At 37.1% G+C, this 16,380-nt stretch overlaps 1 protein-coding gene across 9 annotated transcripts in view; it reads left to right on the plus strand.

The window, feature by feature from the left end:
• LOC138176017 (semaphorin-3D) overlaps nucleotides 1-16,380 on the plus strand; it is a 252,885-nt gene that overhangs the window by 146,522 nt on the left and 89,983 nt on the right. For all 9 annotated transcript variants that reach the window (XM_069106724.1, XM_069106723.1, XM_069106719.1 and 6 more), the window contains 3 exons: nucleotides 1,971-2,033; nucleotides 7,960-8,079; nucleotides 16,177-16,270. In XM_069106724.1, coding sequence (XP_068962825.1) covers nucleotides 1,971-2,033; nucleotides 7,960-8,079; nucleotides 16,177-16,270 — 277 coding nt within the window. The remainder of the gene's footprint in view (nucleotides 1-1,970; nucleotides 2,034-7,959; nucleotides 8,080-16,176; nucleotides 16,271-16,380) is intronic.

Raw genomic sequence — 16,380 nt, forward strand, 5'->3', positions numbered from 1 at the left:
TTACCTAGTTCAGGGGAAAGAGGTCAGCACCCCGAACTTCAGAATATACAGACAGAATTATCAAGACAGAAACAGATCAAGTAGACAGATTTCAAACTGTCCAACCATTACATCCATACCCAATCAACATCTGGGTTTCAACATTTGGGTTTTTCAAAGCCGAGAGGGGGCTCTCAACAACAGTTTTCCAGAATCCAGATCAAATCACAGAACACTTCTCAAAGTGAGCCCCAAAACAAAGCTACACATCAGGGCTTATATAGCCTTCTCCTGGCTCAGAGAATGTAACAACCTACTGACTCACTGGCCAATCAAGAAGTATCTACTGATAAACCAGCCTCCCACCCCTAGGCTCCAGGTGTACTTTAGCCTAGGGGCAGGGAAGATCTTAAAAATTTACATTCCCATTACGCTGGGGGAAAGAGATGTTCTTTAAATGTAAGATAATATTAAAAGGGGTTTAAAAACTATCAAGACAATATACTAACTAAAACCAGCAAGGAAAACTGGAGCAAGTGTGTAGAGATAAGGGGGGAGGAGCTAATTTTTCTAGAACATTATCATCTTGTCAGATGCAGTTATTAGGCAAGATCTGGATTAATATGATAATTTTAGTTATTAATGCATACATGTTTTGGGGTTAGCTCATCTCTTGAGCTTACTGCTGATTCAACCACAATGACTGTGCTTGTAACCTTGTGGGTTGCAAAAATGTGTCATAAATTAGTGCCCTTAATTCAACTTAAATTTCCTTTGGAAAATGATTCCATACCATTTATCTGATGTAGGGAATAACCTTGAGTTATTGGAACTATTCTTAACTCTTCTGTTTGTGAAACATTAGAAAGCTATAATCCTACTACTGGGATAATGACATAAACTAAGACAACATGTAAATCATTTTTAACTAAAGACTTTAAAATTTTTCTTTAGAATATTTCCTCTGGATGTTTTTTTTTCCTCATGGAGAAAACTATGTGCTGCTAACCCTGCTGAGAGATAGAGACCAAAAATAAGTCAGAAACTCACATACAGGGTACAGACACATAACCCAAAGCTTTCTTTTTCTGCTTTCTTCTTGCTTGTATGCCAGCAGTGATGATTCCTTTGGATCCTAATGAAGTAATTTGACTGTCTGAGAATTATTTGCTGCTAACCCTGCTGAGAGATAGAGACCAAAAATGAGTCAGAAACTCACATACAGGGTGCAGACACATAACCCAAAGCTTTCTTTTTCTGCTTTATTCTTGCTTGTATCCCAAAGTGATCATTCCTTTGAAACCTAATGAAGTAATCTGTCTGATTAGAAAAAAACTGCTTTACAGCATGTCTGAACACAGAGAATGAGAAACTTTTGTATAATCTCAAAACTGAAGTTTAAGTGAAAGCAGGCTATGAACTCATCCAAAGCTTAGAATCTTTGCATGTAATAATTTGCTAAATAGCAATTACTATATACTAATTTATTGACTTAAGCAATTATTTCTCTTTTGCATATAAGCTTTCTGTCCTTGTTGATTTTTCTGGATGTATATGTGTGTGTGTGTGTGTGTGTGTGTGTGTGTGAGAGAGAGAGAGAGAGAGAGAGAGTGCTGTGGTTGTGTATATAATGCACTTTCTCTTTCTGCATAAACCTTGAAAAAATAGATAAAAGTATTCTCTTTCCTCCTCCCCACCAGCTACATAAAAAAAAAAAAAAAAACATAAGTCTCTTCTTTTATCCTAAGGTAATATACAGCATTATTAACATTTGTTACTTATTTAGTATTATTAGAGGAATTTAAAGAGTGAACAAATGGAGATATGGTAGAACTACTTTGCTTCTGGAGACAATACTAAGGATGATGGTCAAATTAAAAATCAGTTCAGATCTTGGATGACATATCAGCATTCAGTTGTATATTCACCCAAATCAAATAGATGAATATTTCACAATTTCTGCTTCTAACACATCTTCAAATCTTTTACAGATTTACTGGCCAGCAGCAAAGGAAAGGGTGGAATTATGTAAATTAGCTGGAAAAGATCCTCATGTGAGTATGATTTTTTTTTCTTCATTAGATTGGGTATTAATGAGAAATCAATTATTTGATCAAGGTATTTGATGTGAAAAATATTAGACAGTAATTTCCATACCTACCTTATTAAAAATACTCCGCTTATATATTGTCATGCTTCTAAAAGATTGTTTACAAGTTGTTTCTACCTTGTCAAAATAAAAAATATTATTCTAAAAAAAAACATTCCTGGAAATTTAACAATAGTATTCATAAATAGCACAAAAGATGTTCCCTGCTATTGTTTGTTGTTCCTATTATAGGATCATCATTCATGGGATCGTAGATTTAAAGTTGGAAGGGACTTACTTGAAAGGTCATTGAGTCCAACCCTCTCATGTTACATATGCTGAAGCTGAGATTAAATGATTTACCAGAATCACACAGGTAGTAAATGTCAGTGACAAGACTAACTAATCCTAATGTGCTATCCACCATAAACTAGGTTACTTGGATCACTAAAGGTTAGCACTTTGTGAATATCTGGCTCTGGGTTGAAAATTTAATGAAATAATAAACACACAGTATGAATCAAATTACCAAGTATCAAAATATGGAAAATAACACTTACATTCAGAATATTTTAACCTAAAGGAGAATATGTGATCTAGCTTCCAACTTGCCTTTAAGCAGGTAAAGTTGCCACTTTCTAGATAATAATAGCAAAATGTCTGTATCACTTTAAGGTTTACAAAGTGCTCTACATATTTAATATCATTTGATCTTCACAACAATTCTCTGAAGTCATGCCTATTTCTATCATCTGCATTTTAACAAAAGAAGAAACTGAAACTAACAATTTAAGTGACTTGCATAGGGCCACATAGCTAATAAGTGTCTGAGAAAGGATTCAAATTCACTTCTTAATGACTCAAAGTATAGCACTCTCTGTACAAAAAGCCAGATTAGTTTAATAACTTGTCTCCCAAGAGAGTGTTTAATCTATTTAAGAGAAAAGCATGGTTTTGAATAAATTTGCTGTTGTTGAATCATGTTATATTCTTCACTCCATGGACTTTTCTTGGTGAAGATACTGGAGTGGTTTGCCATTTCCTTCTCCAATTTATTTTTACAGATAAGAAACTAAGGCAAACAGGGTTAAGTGACTTGTCCAGGTCATAGAGCTAGTACGTGTCTGAGGCCAAATTTGAACTCGGGTCTCTTCCAGACTCTAGGCCAAGTATTCTATCCACTGAGTCTTCTAGCTGCCTATGTAAAATACTATAATTGTTATGCCAACTTTAGTATTTACTGAAGTACCATTCAGATATTTTATTATAGTAGTGATCCTGTCTTCTGAGAGGTTATGGGGATGGACAAAGTCTCTGAGAGATCTTTTTAAACTTGAAAGGCTTAGATTTAGAACTGAAAGGGAACTTCTAGGCCATCCCGGTCCAGACTCCTCCTCATGTTACAGATGAGGAAACCGAGGCCTAGAAACATGCAGTAAAGTCTATCTTAGGTCACAAAGTTATTTAATGGCAGAGCCAGGATTTGAGCCTGAGTAAGGATTCTGTTCCTTTGAAGCTAGCAAAATGTGGAAAAGTTTGTTACTCGAAGGCAAGTGACGAATTGTTTTCAGCAAAGCAATTCATGAAATTTTGGTTAGTTTAGTTGGTTGGATTGGCTGCCATCCTTCATGTTCATTCTCAAAGAGGACCAAAATGACATCACTATGCTAGAGTCAAGTTACGTTGTGTCAGACTGTGACTGATCAGAACAGGGCGAGCTTGGAATGTTCTACCACAGGTCAGGCACAAATAGTCCATGTGAATATTTGGGATGGATTCTCTAAATTTGTGTACCTCACAGTTCTTTTGAGCTACTTCAGTTCTGCTTTGCTCAAAGAGCACAGTACCTTCACTGATTAGGGCACACCATGCTGAGTGGTCCTGTGCCAGTGTCTACCATGTCATACAATCAATTCCAAAGTTCTTAAGAGAGACCTTGAGAGTGTCCTTCTATCACTTCTTCTGACCACCTTGTGAATGCTTGCCCTGTGTGAGTTCTTCATAAAATAGTCTTTTAGGCAAGCTTATATATCATCACTATAAAATAGTGATAATAACTGCACCTATCTCACAAGATTGTTGTGAGGAACAGTATTTCTAATGTGTTTTGTAATCCTTAAAGCTCTATAATAAATACTATCATTATTTAAAAAACTCATTTTCTTGATACTTTTTTATACACCAGATTTCCCTGTACTCACCTATATTCCTTGCCTCCACACACACACACACACACACACACACACACACACAGCATTCCTTGTCCCCTAAACTTCTGAATTCTAAATTCTAGCATGCTAAGCATGCTAATCACTTCTATCTGGGCTTCCATATCCTCATCTGTAAAATGAGGGTTTGAGGCTAAATGATCTCGAAAGTCCCTTCCAGCCTAAATCTAGGATACCCCAAAAAAACATTATTATAGATTTCTTTATCAATACAACTTATTTCTACCTAAATTTTATTTCTGCTGCTTATTTCAAGTATAATTATTGACTAATAATTAAAGTTCAGACTAAAAAAGATGTTGAAATTAGCAGCCGTTGATTAATTTGTACCCAAGTGGTTGGATGATGTTATGTTCATACAGAAGCAATGTGCTTGAGATGTCGGTAGATTTTTATCAATATTTTATCTTTGCTCTTGCTTGTAGATATCATTGCTTAGTGTCATCAAAACTTTCAGGTCCTTGGGTAAGGGAAAGTAAGGGAATTTAAGAATCAAAGACCAAACCAGGTTTGGAGTTAAGTTAAAATTAGCAAATCTAGAAATTACAAATGGGTCAGAAATAAGTTAGGATCAAGATGGACATAACGATGACAAAAGGTGTTCATTTATAGCAGGCAACAGTATCTTTAGGGAATTAAACACAGAAGGGTTACTGAAAAACTCTGCAATACTGACTAATCACTTGTGGACAGTCACTTTGGAAAGCAAGAGACCCAGCAGACCCCAATCTTGGAGGGTAAGCTATTGCTTTCTACCAGTGACAGTGACTAGAAATAGAAAGGGGTATTAAAATAAATTCTGAAAGGCAAAGATGTACCAGTTCCTTGGTAATAGGAAAAGAAGAAAAGAATGAATTCTTAAGATAATGAGCCCATAAAGAAACATGCATATATATAATGGGATAGAAAAAATGCAGACTGAACAACAGCCTTCAATATTTTAATTAGATTCCTCAGATGTTCAAGAAGTTTGGAAACTTGATTTAAGACAGAGTTTGTCAAACCTAATAGTTCATTTGTCCTTTCACTCAACAAATATCTATGACTTCTGGTCATATGATGTAGATGTTGGGAATGTGGGAATGCCAAGAAGAGTAAACTGTCAAAGATTTTAAGGTCTACTGTGGGAAATAAGAAAGATACATGTAAAAGGCTGAATAATAAATTTTGGAAGAGTACGATCTGGCCTGAATTCTTATGGTCAAAGACTTCTAACCGGAAACAATCTCAAAGGCCATCTAATTCAACTAGCTCTTTTTACAGATGAGGAAACTGAAGCTCAGGGAGGTTAACTTGTACAAGGGCACACAGGGAGTAAACATCACGTTTTTTCCACTGATCTGTGCTGCCTCTCTTTATAGTCTTTTCAGTTGTGTCTGACTCTGCTGTGACCCCATTTGGAGTTTTCTTAACAGAGATACTGGAGTAGTTTGCCATTTCCTTTTCCAGCTCATTTTGCAGATGAGGAAACTGAAGCAAACAGAATTAAGTGACTTGCCCAGGGTCACACAGCTAGTATGTGTCTGTGGCCAGATTTAAAGTCAGGTTTTTCTGACTCAAGGCCTAGTGCTCTATCCACTCTACCCCGTAGCTGCTCTCTCTCTATATGCCTCTCTTTCTGTGGAGAAAACACTCTGTGGTGGAAAGAACATTACACTGGGAGACATGCAGCATGGTTCTAGTCCCAATTTTGCCAGAAATTAAAATTCATTTTATTTAAAGCTTTACAAAGGCTTCCCCCCACAATATCCCCTAACTATGTCTATGCCTATTTAACAGATAAGAAAAATGAGACTAAAAAAATGAATTTGCCCAGGGTCGCTCAACTAATTAATGGCTTCTAATAATAGATGACATTTACATAGAGTATCCCAAAGCATTAAGGCTAAGGGCTTTAGGGTTACATATATTATTTAATTTTATCCTCACAACAATCCTTTCAGGTAGGTGCTATTATTAACCCAGCTTTACACATGAGGAAACTGAGGCTGAGAGAAGGTAAATAATGTGAACCACAAAGCTACCAAGGAAGAGTCAAACCAAGGTCTCTACAATATGAGAACCAAACTTCAGTCTTTTGATTTTAAAATCAAGTTTTGTTTGTTTCTAATGTTGTTGTCATTGCCTCTTATTACATGTGTGACCTTGAGTGAGTCACTTAAAGTCTCTGAGTATGAGAAGTAAAATATGGAAGCTGGTCTAAATAAACTCTGAGATCTCTCCTGCCTCTTAAAAGTTGGTGCAATATGTAAAATACATGAATGAGAGAGGCAGTAAATCTTACAGGAGGGAGAGAGTGAAGTCAGTCAGTGGTCAGCAAGAGCTGAGACTCAACTGGGGCTCTCAAGAGACATGTAATGTTGTGTTAAAGAGAAGGGAAGGGTAAGATATTTTTTAAAGAACAGACAACAGGAGCAAAGGGGCAGAGGGAGCCATGAGCAGTGGTTTTTTTGTTTGCTTTTTGTTTTTTAAGGATACCTGTTCTTAAACTTTTTGGTGTCAGGACCCCTTTTACACACTTAAAAATTAATGAGGTCCCCCAATTTTCCCCAAGTTTTTGTTTTTGTGGGTTAATGCAGTGTACTGTATTAGAAATGAAAATGCCATAGTGTTATTATGAAAACAGTTTTGACCTTACAAATCTATTTAAAGGGTGCCAAGGGTCCCCGGACCACCCAAAGAATCACTAGTGTAGCAGATGGTGGGTGCTCTAGACTGGATGGAGAGGAAGGCTCAGGTAATGAACTAGTGGGAGAAAATGTTGGAAGCATGGGCCAAATCCAGGCTGGATTGTCTCCCTCTCTAGGGATTTCTTCAACCAGTCAACAACATTTACTAAGTCAGATGCTGTGCAAGGCACAACTGAACATACCTTCTTGAAAGCAAATAGTTAACTCTACCCTCCTAGAGATTAGATCTTAAGCCATAAAATTCAAATATTTGCATAAAATCAGAAAGATCCAAAGTCACAACCCCAGAGTATAATTTTGTTAAATCTCAAAGTTAATCTTGTTTCCCCATTGACTTGCATTATAAAATTTAAAACATGCTACAATTGGAGGAAAAAGCCCACTAATAGAATTAACTGAAGCTTTAAAGGCTGGAGGTCTTGGCCTTCAGTCCTATCTCTGAGCCAGACTTGCTTTCTGACTTTGAGCAAGCAATTTAATTGGATGCTCTCTGCATCACTAAAGATTGCCTGCCTTGCTTAGCTGTTCAAAAATACTGTACACGATTTTATTTTTTCTTTGTTTTCATTTTGGCTATTTACATCAGGAAAGTATCTGCCTTGCCCTCAAGGATTCTGTGCCCCACTTAAGTGGGATTTTATGGTGAATCATTTTTTAATTATTATTAATCCACCAGAGTAGCTCTTCTTCAATATTATGGTCTAGCAGTTGTTAAAATTTATATGAGTTGTTAAAATTTATATGCTTTAGATACTTATTTTCTATGTTAACAGAATTGTTATTTTTTTGTACTTTTTGTGAATTTAAATGTGATATAATTGCAAATACTGTTAAACACAAATATTTTTCAGTTTCATAAATGTATTAGATAAAAAATGTTTATCCAAAAAAAGTATCTTGGGGGTAGGTGGTGTGAAAGACATCTCTCATTGTATGTTTTTGTGTTAATTCTTTTTTTTTTTATGCCTAATAGACAGAATGTGCAAATTTCATCCGAGTGCTTCAGGCTTATAATAGAACTCATGTTTACGTGTGTGGGACTGGAGCCTTTCACCCAATATGTGGATACATCGATCTTGGAACCCACAAAGAGGTATGTGATTTAGCTCAAAGAAATAAATAATTTTGCTATTAAAAATTCTCTAAGCATTTTTGTGGCATAGAACAAGCAGCACTTTATATAAAGAAATAGCTGTGTAGTTTATAAAATAGATTTTTAAAAATTTGCATTTTTTCCTTTTTCATATACTCGTTGCTTAATGAGAGTTTCTATTATAGGCTTTCATGAGACTCACAAAATTAATATATATTTTTCTGTCATACTTCCCCACTCCCCTCTCCTTCCTGACTCTAATATAGTCCACTCTTGTTCAGGTATTATAATTCACATCTTTTGAATGGATCTTATAGTAAGGAGTTATTTCTTTTCTTGACTTTGATCAACATCTCACATTTTATGAAATGTGATGTTCTTAGATCTTTTTTGTAGTTCAAATTTTGGTTTTTCTTGGCAGAGATCCCGACGTGGTTTGCTATTTTCTTCTCCAGCCCATTTTACAGATGAGGAAACTGAGGCAGAGTTAAATGACTTCATAGGATCACAATGCTAGGAAGTGTCTGAGTCCTGATTTGATATCATGAAGAATCATCTTCCTGACTCTGGGCCCAACTATCCACTGTGGCACCTAGCTGCAGTCTTTGATCTTAAGCATCCAAATTTATGAAAACATATGTAGAGATAGTACAGAATAAAGAAAAGTATGGATTCAGGAGTTAACAGCCTGGTGCTGTCATTAACTTTCTCTTGTCACCTTGGGCAAGTAATACAACTTCTCTGGACCTAATTTTAGGCCATCAGTGAAACAAAAGAATTAGAAAAAAAGTATCTCGAAGTTCTCTTTCATTTTGAAAATGATATGATTCTGACATCATACTACTAAGTTATCATCACGGAAAGTGTATCTTGAGTGGTTTTTCTAGTAATGATGATAATAATTCATAATAGTTGATCAATTATGTTTTTGCCTGGCTCTTGTGAACGACAGTGAAATTATTAGCAAGATCATAGAATCATGGAATATGATTGATTCATAAGAAATAGGCAAGAGCTTATGAATGGCTCACTAGATCCAATCATCATTACCAAAAAAAAGTTCATCATACACATTCTATCAATGATTTGTAAGTAATACTGTCTTAGAACTGTACCCTTAGGGATCATCGACCTTAAAAGAGCTCAAATTTACCCCCTTGTATTACAGAGAAGAAAAAGTGGCTCCAACCTAGGACTCATAGTTATTTAGTGGCAAATTAGTTACTAGAACCCACATAATCACCTAGTCTAGTATGTTTTGTAATTATTAGTGGAGGTGTTTTTCCATTGAAAAAAGTAACTGACTCAAAAAGAATTCTGATCTATTGTCTTGCTTCCCATTAATACCATGCATGCCCCAATCATCTGAGTTACCTAGCCCAGACTCGAGTGTCTGAAGAAAACCAGCACGGATAATTTACTCCATTAAGCAGGAAAAGAAAACTAATGGGAGAAGGCCCTTGAATCCATCCTTCTAGGTTGCTGGAATTATGTTTTCTTGGCCAGCTTTGATGAAGTGTAATACCTAAACAGTAATTCATAGCAGAGTGTGTAATTATATTGCATAGCTCCATAGGTTAGGTGTGTTTTGAGGCCGGAGGCCAAAGGCCAAATGCTTACAATCTGCTGAGAAAGGCAAATGTTCTTCTGCAGCTCCTAAAATCAGAGCTGCTGAAAGGAAATTTAGATGGAGCTAATTACTTGAGTTTGGGGCTGTCAAAAAACCCTAAGGCAGTCAAAATTACAAGTTTTCTGAGTAAGAGAATTCTGAGTGGACAGGTGGTAATGAGTCCATAGAGTATTCAGCTGGTCACAGGTCTTGGGTATTTCTTTGACAGGCTTGGTGGAAAACTCTCTGAACTGCTTTTATGAAAAATTCACCCAAGAACTTTGTATAATATCCATATATCTATCTGATTATAATTTTAGTGAATTTCTCTTATAAAGTATTAAAGTATGCTGATGTTACTATTACTCTTAATTTTTTAGCTAAATATATTAAACGCAGGCATAACAGAGTAATTTCCTCAAAAGGAATACAGATACACCTAAATTTTTGGAATAGCAAAGTTATCTGTGAAATCATTTTAATAGTAATAGCATTTACCTAATTCTTTAAATTTTGCAAAGCACTATGCATGTGTCATCTCTTGATTCTCACAACTCTGTGAGATAGATTTTGTTATTATTCCCATTTTACAGATGAGGAAACAGCATAAAAGAGGTTTAGTGACTTGCCCAAGGTTGTGCAACCAAGTATCTGAAGTAGGATTTGAACTCAGATATTCCTGATTCCGAGTCCATTGTTCTGTCTGCTGTGCCACCTAACTGCCTTTTAAAAATAAAATTGCTCTTCTTTTTCTTTTTATCATCAGATCAGAAACATTTTACTAGGGAAGAGGGGAAGGGTGTCTCATAATCAACTAATTGGATGCATTTGTTAGTGTGATAAAAATGCCCCTCTTTTGATATGTTCAGCAGTACTGCAGGGGAGAATCATTTCTGTTGTGATATTGGGTAACATTTTTTGCTCTGGTACTTCTCTCTCTCACCACCTTTTACACATTTCATTTCTCCAGAATGCAGAAATTTCTCCCATTTTCTCTTTTGGTGCCAACATGGGAAAGTCTCTCCTGTAAAAAGTTGTGCTCCTGACCTGTGTCCTGACCTTTCCCCTAATTTTCTTAATTTTTGCCAGTCTGGTTACTTCCACCCACCATTTTTTTACTTCAATTCATAAATGGGTCTGTGATCTCCTTGATGTGGGAATTCTCTTTATTATTGTAAATAACCCATCCACACCTTCCTATCCTGTGCAGGCCTTGTCTACATCCTCCCATTGCTTATTTAGTCTTCAGTTGTGTCCAAATCTTTGTAAGTTTAATTTTTTGGCAAAGATACTAGAGTGGTTTGCCATTTCCTTCTGCAATAGGTCCCCATTTTACAGATGAGGAACTGAGGAAGATAGAGGTTAAGTGACTTGCATAGGGTCACACAGCTAGTGAGTGTTTGAGACCAGATGTTTGTTATGTAAAATGAAGAAACTGAGTTTGTAATAGGTTCAGTGACTTGTCCAACATGACATTGATAATAAATATCAGAGCTGGAGATCTAATACAGGTTTTAGGACTCAAGCACTCAGACTAACATGTAGAGGACTTTAATGACAGTCTAAAGCAGGGATGGGGAACTTGCGGCCTCGAGGCCATATGTGGCCTTCTAGGTCCTTGGGAGCAGCCTTGTGACTGAGTTCAAGTTTTACAAACAAATCCTTTTATTAAGGGGATTTTTTCTGTGAAGTTTGGATTCAGTCAAAGGGCCACACTTGAGGACGTAGAGGGCCGGCCACATATGGCTTCAAGGCCGCAGGTTCCCCCATACCTGGTCTAAAAGCTTTGAGCTTCTTTTGGAGACAAACTGGTACAAGAGAAAAAGACATGGATTTCAGGTCAGAAATTTCCAATCAGAACTGGCTTTTAATCCTAGCTCTGTTTTCTTACCCACATGTCATTGGGAGTGTCACTTCACCTCTCTACATATCAATTTCCTTAGCTATAAAATGAGAGCCATTTGGTGGAATGTATAAAACACTGAACTTGGAGTCAGGAAGACCTGAGTTCAAATCTCACCTTAGACCCTTTGTGACCATGGGATAAGTCACTTACACCTCTCTTGGACACAGTTTACTCATCTATAAAATAAGGGGGTTTAATTTAATGGCTACTCAGGTCTACTTCAGATCTAGATCTATGATTCTTGTGAGTCCTAAGGCCTACGTTCTCCTGTAGAACCTCCCATTCTCCCAGCACACTGAAGGCATTCTTGTAGGTCATTTTGCACTATGTGGATACCAGTGAAACTGGCTATTTGTTTCTCTATTATGTTTACATAGGTTCATCATTTATGTTCTTTATTTTAATTAAAAAATTTTTTTTATTGCTAGTGGCTACAAGGGGAGATGGCTGTGCTAACAACACAGATTTGTCCATAAACAAGAGGGTAAAATATTTTTTAAAATACCTTAAATAGGGGCGGCCAGGTGGCTCAGTGAGTAAGAGCACTGGCTCCAGTTTCAGGATGACCTGGGGATCAAATCCGGGCTCAGATACTTAGCACCACACCCAGAAATGACTGGCCATGTAACCTTGAGCAAGTTACTGAACCCCGATTGCTTTGAAAAAAAAAATACCTTAAATACATCAATGTTCAACATATCCAGTTGAGGCTAATTGTCTAGGGTGTCTCCGCTCAATTTCTTTTCCTTTGATGTAAGCTGCATAATCACATTTTTTCACTAGCACCTGCCCTTTTGTAACACCTAATGATATACTTGAGACTGACATTTCCATGTTTTCATCCTTTCTCAAAAATTCACTAATTCTCTACTTCATTAATTCTGTTAGTATAAAATTATGGAAAATTAATTTTTTTCTCAAGAATAGCTATATTAAAATATTCATCCTTGCAAAGTGACTTTGCTGAACATCAGTGAAATGAAAATGTAAGTTAATAATAAGAGACATCAAACAGATTTATTAAAATTCCTTTTTAGGGGCCACTTATCCCACCCTTCCCTAAAGGTCTTTTACATCATTTCCTGCCTTGCTAAAATGTAGACACTAGATTATTTTCCATTGTTTCCTGATTTAGGGCCAAACATAGTGCCTAACACATAGTTGGCACCTAATAAATGTTTTATTAAGTTATAAAACTTGTTCATAGAGCTCCATGACACAGGTTTGCAGATACTCCTTGTAGAACATCTTCTGGACAGATAATATGTATTCCTTTCCACATGTGGTGAGTCCCACTTCTTTCTGGATAGCTCATGCTGTCTTTCTTATGGAACTGCCAAAGGGTCATGGGGCTGTGCTGATTTTGCATTCCTATTTTTCTTGGAAAGTGGAATCTAAGACGATGCTTCTTCCCCAGCATTCAAAAGCTGCCAGGGTTGTGTTATCTGAGGCCACTGTTGTAAAAATAGCTGTCTGAGCCAAAACAACTGAGTGACTTTAAAGCGCGTACTGTTTTCACAACAGTGAAAATACTCCAACAGGGCATTTTGGCCTCATGCATCAACAGCGCTGTGAAGAAGCTGCTTGCTTTGGATTTGCTCACTAGAGTGCCAGGGATGACATGGAAGTTTCAAAAGCGTTGTTTGAACAACTTGAATGGATTAGATGCCCAGAAGAAAATGAGATCACAACCAAGAATGCTTCTAATAATTGCAGAAAAACACTTTCTTTATGGAAACAACGGAGTACTCTACATGTAATAGACACCTCATAAATTTTTGAGGATAAGCCTTATTATTTAGAATTTGGGGGAACATTGTAGCTCTAAGAAGCAGCATGACTTAAGGAGGACTTTCTTTCCCAGTCGCCCTAGCTCCAAGTACTCTCCTCTTTCAGATTACTTTCCATCTAGTTGGTGTGTGTGTGTCTGTGTGTGTGTGTATGTGTGTACAGAGACAAAGAGAGAGAGACAGAGACAGACAGAGAGAGAGAGAGAGAACCTAATTATCAATATATCATCTCTCCCATTGTATCTTCCTTAAGGGCAGATACTATTTTTGTCTTTTTTTTCTTTCTGTCCCTAGTTCTGAAAATAGTGCCTGGCCCATCCCATGTTGACTGTCCACTGCCTGACTGATTTAATTCTCAGAACCCTTAAGCAACTCTCTGAGATTAAAAGTTACAGAAGAGTTGCTGATCTACACCCATGGAGGGCATTTCCACACTGGAAATTTCTTATATTAGTGACATCAGAAATCATATCTCACTTCAAAATTACTAATGATCTCATAATTGCCAAATGATTTTATGTCTTTTGCTCAGTCTTCATCTTTACTGACTTCTGGGCAACCTTTGGCACTGTCAGTTATCCTCTTCTTGATCCTGTCTTCTTTTGAAGTTCTTACAGCTCTGCTCTCTCCTAGTTCTTCTCCTCCTACCTGGTGACTCATTCCTTCTGAATCTCTTTTACTGGGTCTTTATCCAGATCATTTATGCTGACTGTGGCTATCCCCTAAGGTTCTATTCTGGGCTCTTTTCTCTTTCTCTAAATTCTTTTGCTTAGTGATCTCATCAACTCCCATGGATTCAATTATTATCTCTATGCAGATGATTCTCATTTCTGTTTATCCAGTCCTGACCTCTCTACTCACATCCAGTCTTCCATCTCCAACTGCCTATTGGAAATCTTAAATGGATTCCCCATAGACATCTTAAATTCAACATGTCCAAAGCTGAACTCATCTTTTCTCCAAAGCCCATCACTTTTCCTGACTTTCTGTTATCATTGAGAGCATCTTCCCAATCACTTAAGTTTTCAACCTAGGTATTATCCTCAATTCCTCACTCTCTCTTATCCCCAACCCCTTATCCAATTAGTTGTCCAGTCTTGTTGCTTCAGTTCTACCTTTAAAATCTCTCTCCCACATGATCCCTTTTCTCCCCGACACTACTTTCACCTTGTGCCTAGATTATTGCAGCAGCCTTCTGGTTGTTCTCCCTCCCTCCAGTCTCTCCTCACTTGAGACCAATCTCCACTTAGCTATCAGAGTGTCTGACTTTTCCTCTCCCTTTCCCTCTCCCATTTAATAAACTCAGGCTGCTCCCTGTTGCTTTCTAGATCAGTTATAAAATCTGTCTCCTCCCTTCAATTCTCATGTAAAAGTCCTACCTTCTAAAAGATGCCTGTCTCAGTCTCCATTATACTAAATGCCTTCTCTGTGAAATCATCTCCAATTCATCCTGTAAAAATCTTGTTTATATAATTGTTGGCATGTGAGCTCCTGGAGGGTAGGGACTATTTTTCCTTTTCTTTGTCTTCCCATCACTTAGCATAATATCTGGAACATAGAAAGGGCTTAATAAATGCTTGTTGACTGACTGACAACTTCTGCCCCTTCAAAAAGGTAATATTTCTGCCTATAATTAGACAATACATAGACATTTCAAGTACAGGTAAATCAATAAACTTTCTAGTAGCTAACCTTTGAAGGAAAGTAGACATCCCAAAGTGAGAAAATAATATTTTCTAGTTACAGAAGTTAGGCTGGGGGAGGCTAGGTGGGCAGTGAATAGAGCACCAGCCCTGGAGTCAGAAGGACCGGAGTTCAAATCTGGACTCAGACACAACACAAAAAACTAGCCATGCGACCTTGAATAAGTCACTTAACCCCAATTGCCCTGCCCTCCCCCCTCCAAAAAAGCAAAAAACAAAAACCAGAAGAGAGGCTGTATGAAGGCTTGGGGACAGAAAGCTCCAAATAAGCTAGTTCAGTTATAATGTAGCTATGTGAAGATTGATGTTAAATAAATCTGAAAAAAAAAGGTCTGGATCCAGACTGTGAAAGGTTTCAAATGCTAAGCCAAGGAGTAGGCTTATCACATAGTAGATATTTAAATATTTTTTGAGTGAATGGGTCCAGAGGATCTCCTAGTTTGCTGCTGACTCTGGCATTCTATGCTCTGTGACCCTCTTGGGATCTGTATGGCACACAGACTTCGAAATAAGTTCATTGTGGAGTGATATCACCAGATATCATCTTAAACTAACTAACCCACCTGGGAAAGCCTGGCAACAGGAAGACTTCTCATCACTTGTGGTTACCTCCCTCTTTTGCCTAGTTGGGACTCCCCAACTCTGTTTTATCTGATGAGATGAATGACCACCCGGCCTTTTCACCTTCCCTGACCCAAATGCCCTGAAGGCCCTAGTCACTGTCATCAGACCTACTAAAGGTACCTAAGGACTTCTGAGTCTTACCTTTTAGCCTGTAGCTATACCCAGATTACTTTTGGGCCTTTCTATTTGCCCTGCCCTTACCTGAACTTTTTAAAATTTGTTATTTCCTCTAGAGTGTGAGCTCCTTGAGAGCAGGATTTTTCTCTTTATATTTGTATCTGTTTTCTTGGTTTTTCAGTTTGTATACCTAGAATTGAGCATAGTAATTGACATATAGTAGTCACTTAATAAATGCTTTTTCATTCATTTATTCAGTCTTGAGGCAGAGTTAGAATTTAGTTCTTAAATTCCAGAAACTAATTTATGCTTTCAAATCATATTTATATTAACATGTCTCATATACAGGAAATCATGTTCAAGCTGGACACACATAATTTGGAATCTGGCAGACTGAAATGTCCTTTTGATCCTCAGCAGCCTTTTGCTTCAGTAATGACAGGTAAGATCAAATGCATGTCTCCTTTTAGATTGTGATGATTCCTAAAGACTATGCACAATAGATATTTACAAATTAAATCATATTTTACTATTGACTTACATAAAGATGTC

This window comes from Petaurus breviceps, unplaced genomic scaffold (genome assembly GCF_028583685.1).
Source record: "Petaurus breviceps papuanus isolate PSGF00001 unplaced genomic scaffold, PetGlider_PUasm1.0 80, whole genome shotgun sequence".
In the NCBI taxonomy this organism is placed as follows: domain Eukaryota; kingdom Metazoa; phylum Chordata; class Mammalia; order Diprotodontia; family Petauridae; genus Petaurus; species Petaurus breviceps.